Source organism: Ochotona princeps, chromosome 8, assembly GCF_030435755.1.
Source record: "Ochotona princeps isolate mOchPri1 chromosome 8, mOchPri1.hap1, whole genome shotgun sequence".
NCBI classification, from domain to species: domain Eukaryota; kingdom Metazoa; phylum Chordata; class Mammalia; order Lagomorpha; family Ochotonidae; genus Ochotona; species Ochotona princeps.
Window position 1 is genome coordinate 46,956,232 of NC_080839.1, and position 19,458 is coordinate 46,975,689.

Consider the following 19,458-nt stretch of genomic DNA (forward strand, 5'->3'; position numbering starts at 1 on the left):
TCAGCACCCATATGGATCCCAGCACATTCAAGGCAAGGACTTTAGCCTCTAGGCAACTGTGCCTGGCCTGAATTACCGTGTTTTAATGCAGATATAGAAAACTTCTGTTCATGTAGGAAGCTATTTTGGATTGTGCTGCTTAGACTTTCATATTCTTCCTAACCCTTCTTAACGGTATTTCTATAGTTAGGTCTTAACAAAACTGTCAGCAGTTCCCATGCCATATAGACTTAAGTTCAAATCTATCAGTGTAATCCTGGGAATCTCTTACAGTTTCATGTACTCAAAATAGCTATATATTATACAGTTTACATTTATTGAGAAAGTCAGTTAAACTTATTCATGTGTAACATTCATCTGGGTCATGTGGTATTGCTTCTGCGGGATTAGGGGGCAAGGAGAACCTTTGGAAATAAGCTGGTGATGCTTTGCCATATAGTGAAATTTAAAAGCGTTTGTGGTTGCCAGTATACATGATATAATGATTAGCCTGTACATAGGATGAAATAAAGTCTTAGGTTGAACTGAATTTTCCCATGCCACTAACAATTCTTTGCAAACCCAAGATTTAAGATGATGGGCAGGATTTGGCCTAATGGTTAATATACTTGTTAGGAGTCTTAGTGCTGCAGCTTGAGTTCTGGCTCTGCTCCTCATTTTGCCTACTTACTAATGTATAGCCCAAGAGGTAAGAGTGATATATTAAATAGTTGGGTCCTTGCCAACTACATGGGAGACCTGTATTAAATTTCTGGCTTTTGCTTCAGTACAGTCTAGTGATGGCCCTTGGTGAATATTTGAGGAGTAAACTAGTGGATGGGAGCTCACAATGCCTCTCTGTCTATCTGATTATCTATTTGCTTCTCAAATAAATAAATAAATAAATAAAAACCAAAATTGGGATTCATATATCCTATAAACAGGCAGACTGTTACTTTCCCTTTGCTTTGAAAAGAAAATACATTAACATATCTCTTTTACTTTAGGAGACACTTCTAAAGGAAATTTAGCTGAAATCACTCCATCCAACTTGAAATCTGTCTTTACTGCCACTCCTGGAGATTCAGACACTGGATCTCACTTATCATCATCTGCCGACGACTTGCCTCAGTTGGTTGCACATTCTCGAGAGAGTACTATTGGTCAACATGCTGATCTTCTTAACCAGAAGGAACTGACAGATAGTCATCCAACTGAAGAACCTCTGAAAGGTTCAGGTGTTCCTGGCCCAGCTGACCAGAAGACTGGGGCACCAACCGTACCTGCTCCTTTCTATTCACAGAGGGAGAAGCCTGGGACTTTGAATCAGCCGACTTTACCAGATCGCCCTGTAACTGAGAAGTCTCAGAAGATCTCAACTGTTCCTACACCAGCTGACCAGACAACTGGGAAAGGAGTAATACAACCTAGTTCTTACTCATACAGGGAGAAGTCCAATAGTTTCTATCAACAAACTGTTCCAGACAGTCATCTACCTGAAGAGGGTCTGAAAGTTTCTGCTGCCTCCAGACCTGCTGACCAGAAAACTAGTATACCAACTGGAACCTTTCCTGCCTACAAACAGAGAGAGGAACCTGTTGTCTTCTACCAACAGGAATTGCCTGATAGTAATTTAACTGAGGAGGCTCTGAAAGGTTCAGCTGCTAATAGACCGGTTGACCAGAAGACTGGGACACCAACTGTAACCTCTACTTCCTATTCACATGGAGAGAAGCCTCATATTTTATACCAACAGGCCTTGCCAGAAAGCCATATACCTGATCAGCCTTTAAAATTCTCAGCTGCTCCTGGACGTGCTGACCAAAACACTGGGACAACGACAGTACCATCTGCTTCTTTCTCACAGAGAGAAAAGCCTGGTATTTTCTATCAACAAGAGTTATCAGGCAGTCCTCGAATTGAAGAAGCTTGGAAGTTTTCAGCTACCCCGGGACCTGCTGAGCAGAAGACCAGTGCAACAGTACCATCTGCTCCCTCCTCACAGAGAGAAAGGCCTAGTATTTTCTACCAGCAAGAGTTGCCAGACAGTCATCGAATCGAAGAAGCCCGCAAATTCTCAGCTGCTCTTGGACCTCCTGTCCAGAATACTGGGACAACAGCTGTACTATCTACGCAGTTAAAGAGAGAAAGGCCTAGTGTTTTCTACCAACAAGAGTTGCCGGACAATCATCGAATCGAAGAAGCCCGTAAATTTTCAGCTGCTCTTGGACCTGCTGACCACAAGACTGGGATAATAATAGTACCATCTACTTACTCAAAGAGAGAAAAGCCTAGTATTTTCTATCAACAAGAGTTGCCGGACAGTCAGCAAATTGAAGAAGCCCGGAAGTTCTCAGCTGCTTACGAACTAGTTGACCTGCAGACAGGGATACCAACTGTAAGCTCTGCTTCCTACTCACCTAGGGAGAAGCCCAGTGCTGTCTACCAGCGGACATTCCCAGACAGTCCTAAAACTGAAGAACCTCTGAAAGTTTCCGTTGTTCCCAGGCCAAGTGATCAGACGACTGGATTGCCAGCTGAATTGTCTAGTTCCTACTTTTTAAGAAAGCAGCCCATTCTTTTCTCTCAACAGAGCCTACGTGATAGTCATCTACCTGAAGAAGGTCTGAAAGTTTCTGTTTTTAGAGCAGCGGAGCAGAAGGCTGAAACAGCAGCAGTATCCTCTAGTGCCTACTCACAGAGAGACAAAGCTGGTGTTTTCTACCAACAGGAGTTGTCAGACGGTCATCTGGCTAAAGAGGCTCAGAACGTTTCAGTTGATACTAGAGCAGCTGATCAAAAGGCTGGAATACCAACAGGATCTCCAGGTTCTTACTCACATAGAGAGAGGCCCAGTATATTTTACCAGCAGGACTTGCTAGATAGTCATCCAACTAGAAAGCCTCTGAAGGTTTCAATTGTCCCTGAATTTGCTGACCAGAATACTGGGATACCAACAGTACCTTCTAGTTTGTATTCACAGAGACAGCCTGTTATTTTCTACCAGCCAACCCCGCCAGGTAGTGGTGCACCTCAGGAGTCTCTGACAGCTTCAACTCTTTCTGCACCAGCCGACCAGAAGTTTGGGATACCAAGTGTAACTTCCACTTTCAACTCACACAGAGAAAAGCCCAGTGTTTTCTATCATCAGAAGCTGCCCGACAGTCCTCTAACTGAAGAGTCTTTGAAAGCTTTAGCTGCTGTTAGGCAAGCTGAGCAGAGGATAGGAACAGCAGCAGTGTCCTCTACTTTCCACTCACAAAGAGAGAAACCTGATATTTTCTACCAACAGTCTTTGCCAGGTAGCCTTATAACTGGAGAGTCTTTGAAAAGTTTAGTTGCTCCTGGATTAACTGACCAGAAGACTAGGACAGCATCAGTACCTTCAAGTTCCTACTCCCTTGGAGAGAAGTCCGTTGTTTTTTATCCACACCCTGATGGTCTCACACCTGAAGAGGTTCTGAATGCTTCAACTGCTCCTGGCTTAGTTGACCAGAAGACTGGAAAAACAGCCATCACCTCTCCTTCCCACTCACGTACTGGAGAAACTCGTGTTTTTTACCAGCAGAGCTTATCAGATAGTCATATATTTGAAGAGGCTGTGAATGTTTCTGCTGCTGCTGCTGGGCCAGCTGACCAGAAGGCACGGACATCCACAGTATCCTCTGCTTCCCAGTCACTTGGAGAGAAGTCCATTATTTTCTATCAACAGTCCTTACCAGATAGTCATCTGACTGAAGAGGTTCTGAAAGGTTTAGTTGTTTTGGGCTCAATTGAGCAGAAGCCTGACGTACCAACAGTACCTTCAAGTTCTTACTCTCTTGGAGAAAGGGCCATTATTTTCCACCATCCTCTGCCTAAAGAAAACTTGAACATATTAGCTATTCCCACAGACCAAAAGGCTGGGGCACCAATAGCATCCCCTGATCACTACTCACTTGGAGAGAAGCCCGTTATTTTCTATCAACAAACACTGTCAGACAGTCAACTCACTGACGAAAGTCTGAAAGTTTCCGATGTCGCTGGACCAGTTCACCAGAACACTGGGACTCCTACTGTAGCTTCTTTCTACTCTCAGAGAGAGAAACCTACTATCTCTTACCAACAGGATTTGCCAGTTAGTTATCCAACTGAAAAGTCTCTAAAAGTTTCAGGTGTTCCAGGACCAACTGACCCCACGAGTGGTAAACCTAGTGTTTCTCACCAGCCAGAGTTGCCAGATCTTACTGAATCAGCTTTGAAAGTTTTAGGGATTTCAGAGTCTACTGACCATAAGATTGGAATAGCATCCTCCACCCCTTATTCAAATGAAGAGAAGGCCATTGTTTCTTACCAGCAGAAATTGCCAGATCTTACTGAAGTAGCTTTGAAATCAATAGAGGTTCCTGGACCTGCTGATCAGAAGATAGAAATAGTGTCCTCTGGTTCATACACACGAAAAGAGAAATCAAGTATTGTTCATCATCAGGAGTTGCTCGGTGTAACTGAAGAAGCTGCAGATGCTTTTGTTCTTCCGGAAGTAGGTGACCAGAAGACTGGAATATCAACACCTCCTGTTCCCCACTCTGAAAGTCAGAAGTCTGCTGGTTTTTATGGCAGTCAACTATCTGAAGAGGCGTTGAATGCCCCAGCTGTTCCCGGATTAGCTGATCAGGAGAGGACATCTATAGTACCATCTAGTTCTCATCCACAGAAAGAGAAATTCAAAATATCAATTGTGAGTATAGCGGATGATCAAAAAACTGAATTACCAGCACCGACCCATCGTTCCTACTCACAAGGAGAGAAACCTAAGGTTTCAATTTTAACAGGACCAGATGACCAGAAGGTTCCGTTACTGACAGTTTTTCGTAGTTCTTATTCTCAAAGAGTGAAACCTAGCATTTTATTTCAACAGCAGTTGCCAGATAAAGAGAAAAGTGAAGATACTCTAAAAATTTCAACTGTTCCAGAACCAACTGATATAAATACTGGAATACTAATACCTCTCTCTAGTTCCTGTTTACAGGGAGAGAAACCCAATACCTTCTACCCTCAAGAATTGCCAGACGTACATCAAGCTGAAGATGCACTAAAGGTTTCAACAGTTCTTGGATCAGCTGACCAGAAAGCAGTGTTGCCAACAATTCCTCCTTGTTCCTTTTCACAGAGAGAAAAACTGAGTATTTGTCCAAAGGATTTGCCAGATAGACATCTAACTGAAAATGCTCTGAAGGCCTCAAGTGGTCTTGGTAAAGCTGAACACGTAACTGGGTTACCAGCAGTTTGCCCTGGTACTTACTCATACGGTGAGAAGCATGTTTCAGAACATGTCCAAAGGCTAATCGATAACTTGCCTGCTTCTGACTGCACTGTTATTTCAAACGGTATGCCTTTAAATTCTCTGGCTGATGATCGGGTTGTAATAAATAAGCCAGAATGTTCAGGTTTGGGGGATGTTGGCTCTGAGGAAATCCGGGATACAGGCAGTAGTTCCAAAACTCTCAAAGAGATTCAGATGCTGTTAATGGAGGCCGAAAATATAGCATTGAAACGATGCAATTTGTCTGCTCCCCTTGTTCCTTTTAGAGATGTTAGTGATGTTTCAGATATCCGGTCTAAGAAGGTAGTTTGCTTCAAAGAACCTTCCATAACTGATGTATCTGATGGCGAGTTGCTCCCGAGACAGCCATTCAGAGAGGAAAGCCCAAGCAACAGATGCATACTGAAGGATATTGGCACACAGACAAGTTTCAAATGCCAGAGAGGTGTTGAAAATTGGGAATTTATTAGTTCAACTGCAGTTAGAAGTCCACTGCAGGAAGCAGAATGTGAAGCCAGAGTGTCTTTAGATGAAACTCTTAGGCGATATGAAGCAGCCAAATCAGTAATGAGGCCTGAACCTGAAGGGTATAGTGGAACTGTGGGGCAGAAAATCATTATCCCTGTGATGACTATTATAAAAAGTGACTCAAGTAGTGATGCAAGTGATGGAAATACTTCGTGCTCATGGGAAAGTAGTTTACCCGAGTCTTTGGAATCAGTTTCTGATGTTCTTCTAAACTTCTTTCCATATGCTTCAGCTAAGACAAGCATATCAGATAGCAGAGAGGAAGAGGGTATGTCAGAGAGTGACGATTGTGGTGGTAGTATAGACTCGCTGGCTACCCATGTGAAAAACCTCCTGCAGTGTGAGTCATCACTGAATCATGCCAAACAGATACTCAGGAACGCGGAAGAGGAGGAGTGTCGGGTCCGAGCGCGAGCACGAGGTAAGACATCATGGATTGTCGTAAAGGTAGGTTCCTGCTTAGAAACTTTGTCGTTTAACCGCTTGTTTGGAGTTCTACATTTGTTTTCCAGTAGGACTGCAAGAATAATTGTATTTTCCACCAGCAGTCCAGTGGAGCCCATTTTAGTCAATAATGTGGCAAAAGTTACAGTGTATGTTGTGCTAGTCTGAATGTAGTATTTCAGGAGTAGATTTTTATGTCTGATGAAGAATAGGGAGGTAGCATGGACTTTTGGGCCCCTAAAGCTTCGTTTATCCTCCCAATATAATTTATTTTGGGATCAGCAAAAAGCCTCCTATTTGATCTGCTCTACATTTTTTTAAAAAGATTTGTTTTATTTTTATTGGAAAGGCAGATTTACAGAGAGGAGATGTAGAAAGATCTTCTGTCTGCTGGTCCACTCCCCAAGTAATTGCAACACCCAGAGCTATGTTGATCTGAAGCCGGGAGCTTCTTCATATCTCCTTTGTGGGTACAGGATCCCAAGGCTTTGTACCATCCTCTACTGCTTTCCTGGGCCATAAGTAGGGAGCTGGAAGGGAGGTGGAGCAGCTGGGATGTGAACTGCCACCTATATTGGGATGCAAAGGATTAGCCAGTAAGGCAGTGTACCGACCCTGATGTTAATTTCTTATGCATTTCATATGTTATCACATCTCATGGAAGTGGCAGTAACTATAGCAGGAGCTAAAGTGGGAGAAAAATGGATGCTCTTGATTAGAAGGAAGATTAAGATAAAATTATTGAAAGCTATTTAAAGTAAGGGGGTGGGAGCCTCGGGGGGAATCCCAGCCTATATAAAAATGTACCACATAATTCAAAATTCAAAATAAAAATATTAAAAAAAAACCTATTTTCCTGTCATGCAATTGCATGGACACACAAGCATTGTGCTCGGTATTAAATTGGTGGCCATCTGTGCTCTTAAGATAATTGAGAAATTATCAGTGTTGTATTTTATTATCTCAAGTGTTCCCATACTTTCTCTTCAGCCTGGAATCTGAAGCTTAACTTAGCACACGAGTGTGGATACTCTATTTCAGAATTAAATGAAGATGACAGGAGAAAAGTTGAAGAGATCAAGGCAGAGTTGTTTGGTCATGGGAGAACAACTGACTTGTCCAAGGTATAAAGAAATCAAGCAATTAAAAGGAGAAATACATAAAAATGGCTGATGGACTTTGAATATCTTCTTCAGGCTTTGATGTTATCCTATCTAAGATCACTGACAATCCTTTGCTAAAATATTAGGAATCTTAATTCTTCTAAAATTAAGGTTTAATAATTAGATTGTAGAAATTTTTTTTAAAGATTTATTTATTTTATTACAAAGTCAGATATACAGAGAGGAGGAGAGACAGAGAAGAAGATCTTCCATCTGATGATTCACTCCCCAAGTGAGCTGCAACGGCCGGTGCTGCGCCAATCCGAAGCCGGGAATCAGGAACCTCCTCCAGGTCTCCCACATGGGTGCAGGGTCCCAAAGCATTGGGCCGTCCTCGACTGCTTTCCCAGGCCACAAGCAGGGAGCTGGATGGGAAGTGGAGCTTCCGGGATTAAAACCGGCGCCCATATGGGATCCCGGGGCGTTCAAGGCGAGGACTTTAGCCGCTAGGCTACGCTGCCAGATCCAGATTGTAGAAGTTTTGACTAGTTTCAAAGTCATGTATTGGGAAAATTTTATCCTCTTAGAAAATTAAGATTTAATTTGATACACACACAAAACTAAATAACTAAATTTAGCCATATATTCTCATAAGAGTAATATCTTGGTAGGCAGTCTATTTGCAGGAAATATTCTCTGGTCCAGAATGAACTTTGTTTTTAAAAATATTTTCCTCCTGTGATGAACTGTTTCATGCATAGGAAAAAGTTCATATGAAACATTTATATAAAGGAAAAATAGAAGTAATTTGTGCATATCAACATTTCAGCTTGAGAAACAGCATTACCAAATGTCATTGAAATTCTTTGTGTTCCCCTCATTCATATCTTTTTTACCTCTTACCTTGACAGAGACCCCTGCTTAGCTCCAACTTCAGTAAGGTTCACCACCCTTAATCCTTTGTACAGTTTGATAATCGAGTGGTAACTGACTTTTTTTTTAAACTTTGATCTATTTTTATTGGAAGTCAGATTCACAGAGAGAAGGAGAGACAGAGAAAGATTTTGCATTGGCTGGTTTATTCCCCAAATGGCTGTAATGGAGCTGAGCTGATATGAAGCCAGGAACCAGGAACCTCCTCCGGGTCTCCCACGTGGGTGCAGGGTCCCAAGGCTTTGGGCCATATTTGACTGCTTTCCCAGGCCACAAGCAGGGAGCTGGAAGGGAAGTAGAGCAGCCAGGATACAAACCAGCACTCTTCTGGGATCCCAGGCACATGCAAGTGAAGACTTTAGCCACTAGGCTATCGTGCTGAGCCCTGCCTGATTTCTTGCTTTGTGCATTGCAGAATGAACTGTTTTCTTCCAAAGATTTATTTTTCTTATAAGTCAGAATTATAGAGGGAGAGAGAGATCTTCCACCTGCTGGTTCATTCCTCAAATGGCTACCACCACAGCTAAAGCTGAGCTTTTTCCAGGTCTCCCACATGGGTACAGGGGCCCGAGGACTCTGCTGCTTTCCTAAACTGTAAAGGTGGAACTGGACCAGAACTGGAACAGTTGGGACGTGAGCTGGTGCCCAAGTGAAATACTGGAGCCACAGGCAGAGAGTTAATTTGCAATGCCACTGTGCAGACCCCGTTTTTCTTTCACAATCCAGAGTGAATGCAGTCTATTCCTTGAAATTGTCCAATAACGCAAGCTGGCTGAGCAGTTCGGCTGTCCTCATGTTTGACTTTTAAGGTTGCACCAGCATCACCATTTACAGCTAGTGAGAGTAATGGTGATAGTGGTAGTAGTGGGGAGATGAATAACTGGGTTTTAAGGTCAAGAATCACAGTTGCAGGTAACTCTTGCTTATACCACAAAATAAATTTAGTAATATCATGACTAGCTGCAAAACAAACAGGAATTGGCTCCAGTTAGGTTGATATGTGGCTGGTAGAAGTTTGGGTAAAGAAAAAGGTAAGAATTCATTTGTTCTGGTTACTAAAGTGAAAATTTGTAGAACTCTATACCTGTTCGTACTATTTTTGTGGAGCTCAGAGGCAAAGAGGTCACTAAGTCAATAAGATGGCGACTAACAGTCAAGGTCACTGGCAAGCAAGAGGGCGGCCAAGGACAGAGCCCTGGGCGTGACCCAGGGCAGGTGTCTCGGAGGTGGCTTCTGCAGTCGTGCTCCTAGTAATTGGCACCTAGTTTCTCCCCTCTTGGAATTCCTGAAATTCCTGGCCTGAGGCTATTCCTTACCCTGTATAAGAAATTGAATTTCCCCAATAAATCGGAACTGCTTAGATAGAACCCGTGTCTGTCTCTCATGGGCTGGGAGGCCAGGTCGGGGGCAGCAGGCTCATCCCCTCAGGCAACGGGGTACTAGAGGAATCTGTGGGATCCCCCTGCAGTTTTGAGCCATTTTACTGTATAGTTAATGGGTCTTTGACATGTCTTCGACTTGTTTTTATTATGAGAAAATGACATAAGTTCATTTTATAGCATATAACTTTTGGACTACTCCAAGTAAGAGTTCATTTATATTTTCCAGGGTTTCCAGAGTCCCAGGGGAATATGTAGCCCTGAAGCTGTGTGTGGCCACATTATTATCGAGAGCCATGAGAAAGGATGTTGCCGGACCCTGGCTGCTGAACAACCACAATTGGACAGCCGTCCTTGTGCTTTCAGATCCGCTGAACCATCAGACTTGATCCGAGGACGGCGGAGCGCATCATCATGCACAGCCAGGCACATCAACCTTCCTCAGTCACTGGACCAGAGCAGCCCCAATTTCAACGTTTGGAATTCCTTGCGCTTGGAAAGTCCTCCTCCATTTCGTATACCTGAAGACTTCAAGATTAGCAAGAGTCTTCGAATGCCATTCCATGAACCTGTTTGTATGCCTCCTAAAGAAATGAATTTTCATTCTCCATCTCACATGCTGCCCTCAGAACCCTTGAAACAATTTACCACCTCCATCACGTTTTCATCTCACCGACATTCTAAATGCATTTCTGATTCTTCTGTTTTTAAGGTTGGTGTTACTGAAAATAGCCCATGTCTTGAAGCCCCTATGGTGGCCTTTAATTCTCAAGAACAAAATCCTCCCAGAGATCTAAAACAGAAAGCTTCTGCCCCTTCATCATTTAAAAAATCTAGTCATTCACCAAATAAAACTGTGACTATTTTAGAAGAAGGTATTAGGCAAAACCAAAAATCACCTGTTAATTTAACAGATTCTCACCAAGAAGAAAAACTCATAGAAAGATCAGATTTTAAAGTCAGCCTTTCTGAGCCCAGTACCAGTGCAAGTAGCAGTAATTACAAGCAAATTCAGTTTTCCGATAACCAGACCCTCATTAATATGGACAGACCAAGTTCCACAATAGGAATTAAGAAGAATGTAACTATTATTCCAGATCCTCCTTCGCACATTTTTCTGGAACAACGAGAGTTCTTTGAACAAAGCAAAGCCCCACAGGCAAATTACCATGTGAGAAAACACTATTCTCCCCCTTCTCCAAGTGTTCCTTCTGCTATTTTTCTTGAACAACGACAACTCTTTGAACAGTGCAAAGCCCCATACGTAGATCATCAGTTGAGAGAAAGCCATTCTCCCTCTCCTCCAGGTCAGGAATGTATAGCTTCAGATCTTCCATCTCCCATTTTTCTTGAACAATGTCAAAGCAGAGACCCATGTGTAGATGACCACATGAGAAAACACCATTTCCTCCTTTCTCAAGGTCAGGATTGTGTAATGGAAAAGGATAATGAATTTACACCTGTTTCATGCATTTCTAACATAAATGTTGAAGCCAAGTTCACTAATGTGGTCTCCCAGTTGGTCCCAGATCACTGTACGTTAACAACATCTGCATCTACTCCACCTTCAAATACAAAGGCACTTTCTTGTGTGCGTATAACTCTTTGTCCCAAGACTCCTGCCACGTTGGATAGTGGAGCCTTATTGGATCCTGCCTGTAAAACAAAGATAACTAGTGAGTTTAACGCAGACCTACAAACTCTGTCTTCAAGATCCTTGGAACCAACCTCCAAATTATTGACCGGTAAAACTGTAGCACAGGACCAAGAATGTTTAGATTTTCTAGGACCTGTATCTCCACTGGACTTCCAAGTCATACAATGTCCTCTTCCAGATAGTGTTACAATTACTCAGAACTTGGAAACCATACCATCTCAGGATAGCCAGGTAGTAACCTCAAGGCAAATACAAGTGAACATTTCAGATTTGGAAAGATATTCCATTCCAGTGGAGACTCCGGTATCTGCAGATCGGTGAGTCTCTTTGTGATTGCAAGCAGGGTGATGGAATTTGTGATATTTAAAATACTTAAGGAAATGTAAGTTCTTGGGGAGAAAAGCAGTGTGATTTCTTTTAGGGGAGGTTATATCTGACTAAAACCACCAGAAATATTTTAAGAAATAAATATGTAAATTAGAACATGTGAAGATAATATGTTTAAAAAAAAAGATAATATGTTTAAACTTACAAAGGCTTTTGGCCAAGACTTTTACATCAAGTGTTTTTTTTTTTTTAATGGAGTCACTTTGAGAAGAATCTTTGCTTGTCCAATGGTACGATTAACTAATTCCTTTTTTGTTGTGTTGGAGATACGCTGCTATTTCCTTAGGAAAGTTGTACAAGTGTGTGGTTTTCTCTCCCTCTGTCTTACTTTACTTTTCCTCCTGCTTCTCTCTGATTCCATTTCATGATTTCCTTACAATTTTTAACATTTGTAAGGAACAAAAGCCTTTTCAGTTCATATGCTGGCTGATAATACTGGTTCAGCAAGTGTAGCTTTATATCAGGAGTTTCTATACTGTTCCTTTGTTCTTTTTTGTCTTTATGTCAGTGCTGCAATGTCCTGGTGATTATGGCTTCATAGTAAGTCAAATAATGAAGTTACTTTTTCCAATTTTGCTTTTTGAAAATTACTTTTATTTTTTAAGTCTTTTTCTTTTCATGTAAATTTTAGAATCAGCTTCTGTCTTCCCAAAAAACCTGCTGGGATTATATTTGGAATTGAATCTACAGATAATTCTGGAAATGACTAACATAGTAATAATACTGTCCTCCCATGTGTGAAGATAGTGGGTTTTTCCCACTTCTTTTGGTCTTCTTCAATATTTCTCAGTGACATGTTACTACAGTGTTCAATGTGTAGGTTTTTCACATCTTTTGCTAAATGTATTCCTAAGTAGTTTGTTTTTTATACTCTTCCATATGGTATTTTCAGTTTAGTATTTTCTAATTCTTTGTTGCTTATACATAAAAATATTGTTGTCAAGCCAGTTTTCAAGTGTCAACAAATTAATTCTGTTACTCTGTTAGTCAGACCTTTCATGCCCACTCTGAGATATTTTAGGTAGTGGGTCCCACAGGGAATTTAGGTAATACAACAGTTCCAGCAGTTGAGACATATGTAATTATTCTTTATGTTGATAACCTCCCTAATATTTTATGCAAACCTTCTTTATATTTAATGGAATCTTCAGTATAAAGTTGATCATAATTATAATACTCAGTTTCTCCTCAGTAAAACATGATTATAGGTGATCATGTTGCCAGCTAATGGCAATTTTGCTCTTCCTTTTTTTCCCCCTAATGCACTGGTAAGGACATTTAATGTCAAATAGAAGTGTTAAAAAACGTATTCCTCATCTTTGGAAGCAGGATAGAATGGGAGTTAAGTTTAAGGTTGTCTGCTTGTACATTTTTTTAGAGGTCCTTTGTCAGATTGAGGATATCTTCTTTCATTTTTAGTGTGCTATAATTTGTCATGAATGGGTGTTGAATTTTTGCCCATTGCTTTTAATGTTCTGTTAACATGATCATTTGTACTTTCTTTTTTACTGAAGTAATCATTCACGCTAGATTATGAGTTTTAAATTGTTTTTGTGGTACTGGGTTAAATTTCACTTGATCATAATAGATGGTCCTTTAAACATATGTTGAATTCACTTTGCTAACATTGTCTTTCAATGTTATTGAATATTTCAGTAATGTTGAAGACCAAGAAACTGAAGAGAATCTTCTGATTATGAGTTATGGTAGCTTCAGAATTTTTGATAATATTCACTATTCCTGTTTTTTCTCTGTGTGTGTGTGTGTGTGTGTGTGTGTCTGTATACTCTGAAAAAGAATGATAGACCCCTGACCTCATAAGTCAAGGCTGGTAACACTCTTCACACTGAAAGATTTGTGACACAGGGACTTACAGGGAAATTCAGGTGGGACAGAGGTGGGGTGAATGGGTGAGTTAAGGAGTAGGGCTGACCTAAACAGATCCAGGTACTCTTGGCCAAAATAAATGTGCTAGGTTGGGCCTAGAGTGGCTAGGTTATAGAATTAGGCAACAAGGTTCCATGCATGGAGAATTATCAATTTCCTGCTCATGCCAAAGGAGGAAGCACTCATATCCAGGTTTTGTTATCAGTTAGTTGATGGCCAAAGGAAAAGGGAGGATGAGGTTTACAAAGAAGTCAGGGGTCAAACATGCAAAATGGAGTTAGAGTCATTGTTACAGTTATTATTGTAGAGATTACTATATGCGCCCTTGTTTATCCTTTATTGATAGATCCAGTTTCTCTAATATTTTGTTTAGGATTTTTTTTCTCTCCTCATGAGAGATATTCATCTGTAATATTCTTTCCTTGCTTGGCTTTAAGAATATTGAGCTGACCTTATAAACTTGTTGGGTCCTCTGAAAGATTTGTATAAGTGTGGTGTTATTTCTTACTTAGATACTTGGCTGAATTCACCAATGGTACTGTCTTGGATTACAGATTAAATTTCTTTCTCTGTTTTTAAGGTTTATATAAATTAGCATTACACAGAGAGGGAGAGAGATCTATCTTCCATCTGCTGGTTTGCTCCCCAGATAGCTGTAATGACTAGGGCTGGATCAGGTGGAAGCCGGGATCCTGGAGCTTCTTTCTGGTTTCCCACGTGAGTGGCAGTAGCCCAAACACTTGAGGCCATCTTTCATTGCATTTCTCAGGCCATTAGCAGGGAATGGATCAGGAAGTGGAGCAGCTGGCACTTGAACCAGTGATCATATAGGATGCCAGAAGTACCCTAATATAATTTCATGTGGTCACTATCACATTCTAGATACAAAAGTGTGCCTCCATGAAGAATGTTTCTTATTCTATCCCTTTTTAAGCCATACTGACCCCCTATGTCACCCCAATAGACCCTGGAAGTCAGTGATCTGTTTTCCTCCTGCATAATTTTGAAAATGGCATCTAACCTTTCAAATGGACTTTTTTTCCTGACATTATGAACTTGAGATCCTTTCAACTTGAATGTGTCAGTAGATGTTTTTCCTTTTTGGTGGGGCAAAGTATTATTTTACCGTATGGTAATTTTATATTGATATGTATATGTATATAACCACAAGCTTGCATTGATACATATGATTCTAATTTAGATTCAGTCAACTTTTTTCTTTGTTTTGTAGATTTGTAAATTGCGTTATAAATCCCCTTATCCAATAATGAGAAACCTTATCTCTTTATATGCTTTAGATTGCATGTACTTATGTGATCAATTTCCCATTGGGTAATTCATCTCTTTATCTGCTGCCAATCTTTCCCCAGCCAGGATGATCCTAACTCACTACCTGGATTCACATTCTCCATTGAGGGCATTTCCTTGTATAGTACCCCCCTCGCCCTGCTTAAGCTTTGATGAGACTCCATGCTAGATCACTCAGCAACATAGATGCCGTCCCCCCCCCCCCGCCCCGTGGCCATTTTCTCCATTGCACTCGGGTTCTGAATCCCCACGCTGGACTACTGGACTACCCCTCCCATGAATGTCTTCCCTATCCTCCTTTCTTATCCTTCGTTATCCTTCCTGACACCTCCCATTGGGCCTCTACTCTGCTTAGGTGCTCTCAACCTGTTGAGGATTTGACTGAAGTTGTCAGCTACCTTTTAGAGATGGGTAACATCCTAGGTCAGAATGCTTCCTTTACCCTGAATGAAAGATGCTTTTCTCACCCTGTGCGGATGATAACTCACCACACTGGTATGTTTTCCTCTTCTTGACACCCTTCTCATCCCTCTGAGGCTCTGACTTCTCATGTCTGATGATGCCTCTCTCTGCATTTTTTTGACTTTGCTGCAGTACTGACACTCATCAGGTAACTTCACTGCACAGAGACTGGCCTCACTTTGGTTGGGTTTTTGCCTTCACATGGCAAACTGAGTCATCCTCCTAGTGTAAACCCTCCTCACCCTCAGATAACCTGGCTTCTGTATTGTACTATGGGCCATTCCTGCACAGAGGTTTTCTCCTTGCCCTGCTTGCATTCTAATATGCTGTGCTAGGCTACTCTTTACCTGGGCACCCTTCTGATCCTGGGAGTTTCTGATCCCTTGCTCTAGGCCACTTTCACTCCATCCTCTATAGATGGTCACCATGATCTCCCTGCCTAAGGGTTTAGGATTGAATTGTTCAGGAAGGAAAACACAAAAAGAGAATGAAGAGGAGAAAGAAGAAGCTTACATTTAATTAGAATATGCTTGGTATATCTTTTTCAATCTTTTTACTTTTTTAAAATATTATTTACATTGTACTTATAAATGGCAGAGACAGCCCAAAAAGAGAGCTCTTCCACCCCCTGGCTTACTTTCCCAAATGCCTGCAGTAATCAGGAGCTTGGACCTCAGTATGGTTCCTCCATGTGAATGGCAAGGACCAAGTACTTGAGCCATCATCTGCTTCCTCATGGGGAGCTGGATTGAAAGTGGAGTAACCATGACTTGAACCAGACACTCTGATACCAGATGAGGGATGTTTAAAATCCTGTGCTGCCACACCTCCACCTTGTGTACACGTGTGCTTGCACACACACATTCACACACCCCTTCCCGGAGCCTTGAGATCCTGCACCCATGTGGGAGACCTGGAGGAGGTTCCTGGCTCCTAGCTCCATATCGGCACGGCACCAGTCGTTGCAGTTACTTGGGGAGTGAATCATCAGACAGAAGATCTTCCTCTCTGTCTCTCCTCCTCTCTGCATATCTGACTTTGTACTAAAAATAAATAAATCTTAAAAAAAAAAAAGAAATGGAATAACCTTATGTTAATTTCTATCACTTGTGAATAGTAAATGGTTGAAGCTTGTTGATTTTCAATCTTATGTTAATATTTGAGATATTTAGTTCATTTTCACTATTTGTATTCCATACTACCATTCCATACTTGCCTCCTCTTTGGACTTTTTTGTTGTTGTTATTGTTACCTTGTTTCCTGCCATTCTTCCTTTACCCAATAATTTACTTTGTATTATTACTCTTTATGAGTAGAAAAGAGCGTTACATTAAATTGAAGCTGAAGTTCACTGCTTTTATACTGTGTTTTTCTTTCTGCCTTTGATTTTTCAGTAACATGGCTATGATGCTCTGTGTGAATTTTTTGGTATTCATTTTTGTTCATTGAACTTCTTCACTCAGTGAATAAATGTACTGATGGATTAGTGTTCTCATTCTGGAAGCTTAAGTGCTTAAGTTGTTTCTGCAGTATTTTCTGTCTTCCTAGGAATAAAATTACATATAATTTTTTTATTTGAATGTGTCCCATCAATCTCTTTTCCATTCAAGTGTTTATTCCACTTTTTTACTTTTTGTTTGCTTTCTTTCTATGGACCTTTCTTTTAGTTCACTACAGTAGTTTCCTTTTGCCATCAAAGAGTATGTTCCATGACCTTCAGCAGATGCTTGAAATGATTAATATTAAACCCTACCCTTATATATAATGTGTTTTTTATACAGGCATACCTGTGATAAGGTTTGATTTTTTAATTAGGCACAGTGAGATATTAGCAACAATAAAATGGAACTCTTACAACAGACACCGTGATTAAAGTGATGTAGATGTGTCTTGTCTCCTTTGGCCTCTCCTTGCCCACTGTGCCTTGTTACATAATTTTCAGACAACAGATGACTGTAACTGAAATTGTAGAAAATGAAACTGAAAAAGGGAGACTACTGTAGTTAGTTTTCATTGTGTCTGTTTGCTACTACCATGGTTGATCCAACTATTTTCAGAAAACATATTGTGAATTAACTAATGAGAACAAGAGGAAGAGTTCTAACCTGCTGCTTTTCTCATCAAATGTCCACAATGGCTTGGTTTGAATTGGTTCAACACCAAAAGCCAGGAACTCCAGGTCCCCCATGCAGTTCAATTGCTTCAACCAGTTCTTTTTCTTTTTTAAGATTTACTTTATATTTTATTGAAAAGGCAGACATACAGAGGGAAGGTGATACATAGAGAAAGATCTTCCCTCTGCTGGTTCACTCCCTAATCTAGTGCCAGAGCTGGATCAATCTGAAGCCAGGAGCTTCTTCTGGGTCTCCCATGCGCTTGCAGGGTCCCAAAGCTTTGGGCCATCGTCCACTGCTTTCTCAGGCTGGATGGGAAGTGGATCAGCCAGGACAGGAACCAGTGTCTACATGTTATGTGCCAGATCCACTGCAACCATCTCTTCCCAGGGTCGGCATTAGCAGGAAGATGGGGTCAGGAGCATAGCTTGGCATTGAATATAGGCAATCTAATATGTTATGTGAGCATCTGAACTGGCTTATTAAATGCTAGACAAAATATCAGTCAAAGATAATTGATTTTTTTTTATTAAGATTTATTTGTTTGTTTGTTTTTGGAAAGGCCGATTTACAGAGAGGAGCGACAAAAAGAAAGGTCTTTCGTCCGCCAGTTCACTCCCCAGTTGGCCACAATTCCCGAGATGGACTGATATAAAGCCAGGAGCCAATTCTGGTTTTCCCATGGGGGTGCAGGTTCCCAAGGACCATCCTCCACTGCTTTCCCAGGCCACAGCAGGGAGCTGGGTGGGAAGTGGAGCTGCCAGGACACTCACTGATGCCCGTTTGGGATGCTGGCATTTGAACGGGAAAGATTTGCACCAGTCCCCATTTGATTCTTTAAAAAATATTATGTTCTTAAAATTGAGATTCCACATATTTTTATCTATTTTTCCATCTTTTCCTCTTAAATTTTAATAATTATTTTAAAATCTTACCTTAACTGCAGCATTTGAATCCTCAGTATCAGTTTTTCTTACCAATTTGTTGTTTCAACTTTGGGTCATTTTTTTTCTGCTTTATACATTTTACAGCTTATTTTGTGTGGTAGACATTGTCAATAGAAGGACCATATAGCCTGAGGATATTACTTTACACTGGAGAAGATATTCCTCCTATTGTTAGATAAAGCAGCTAAGCAATCAAATCACTAGAATAACTCGGTGTCAGAGCTTTGTTGTACTGTTAGGAGAATAATTTCAAATTTTAATCCCCGTAGTGATTAAAATTCTCTCTGAATTTTACTTTAAGCCTGACAGTTCTTTACTTTTTAGTAATTAAATATTGTGTAATAGTGTATCCGATCTTTCAGGTGTTTGGCTTTTACTCCTGTGCTCTCTACCCTCACTGATTCGAATATGGCAAGTGTTATGATACAGCAGGCATGCATTTGCTGCAGTTAGTACTTCCTCAGTGGAAATCCTTGTGAGCATTCTAAAATTGCAAAGTCTGTTACTGTTTTTCTGGCTTAGCCTCTTCTTGGAGGTGGCTCTCCTACCGTTTGACTGAGACCATGGTGGGCTTTTATTTCTGAAAATTCTCTCTCAGGCATTGGTTACTGGACCTTCTGCCTTATACAAGTTTGAAAATTTAAGATTTATTTATTTTTATTGGAAGGTCAGATATACAGAGAAGAGGAGAGACAGAGAGGAAGATCTTCTGTCTGCTCATTTACTCCCCAAGCGGCTGCAATGGCTGGAGCTGAGCCAAATCAAGACCAGGGGCAAGGAGCTTCTTCCGGGTCTCCCACGTGGGTGCAGGGTCCCAAGGCTTTGGGTCATCTTCAGCTGCTTTCCCAGGCCACGTGTAGGGAGCTGGATGGGAAGCGGGGTAGCCGGGATTAGAACCAGTGCCCCATATGGGATCCTGGTGCATGCAAGGCAAGGACCTTAGCCGCTAGGCCACCACACCAGCCATACAACTTTAAAATTTTGATGTATGTCTGCCGTGAATCCCTCCATGCTCACAGTGGCATGAT

At 41.2% G+C, this 19,458-nt stretch overlaps 1 protein-coding gene across 4 annotated transcripts in view; it reads left to right on the forward strand.

Moving 5' to 3' along the window:
- The window catches only part of ALMS1 (ALMS1 centrosome and basal body associated protein), a 93,701-nt gene that overhangs the window by 23,720 nt on the left and 50,523 nt on the right, over window positions 1-19,458 (forward strand). For 3 of the 4 annotated variants that reach the window (XM_058667974.1, XM_058667977.1, XM_058667975.1), the window contains 3 exons: window positions 987-6,230; window positions 7,244-7,377; window positions 9,898-11,642. In XM_058667974.1, the coding sequence (XP_058523957.1) occupies window positions 987-6,230; window positions 7,244-7,377; window positions 9,898-11,642 (7,123 nt within the window). The remainder of the gene's footprint in view (window positions 1-986; window positions 6,231-7,243; window positions 7,378-9,897; window positions 11,643-19,458) is intronic. The other variant, XM_058667976.1, reaches the window with a different exon arrangement.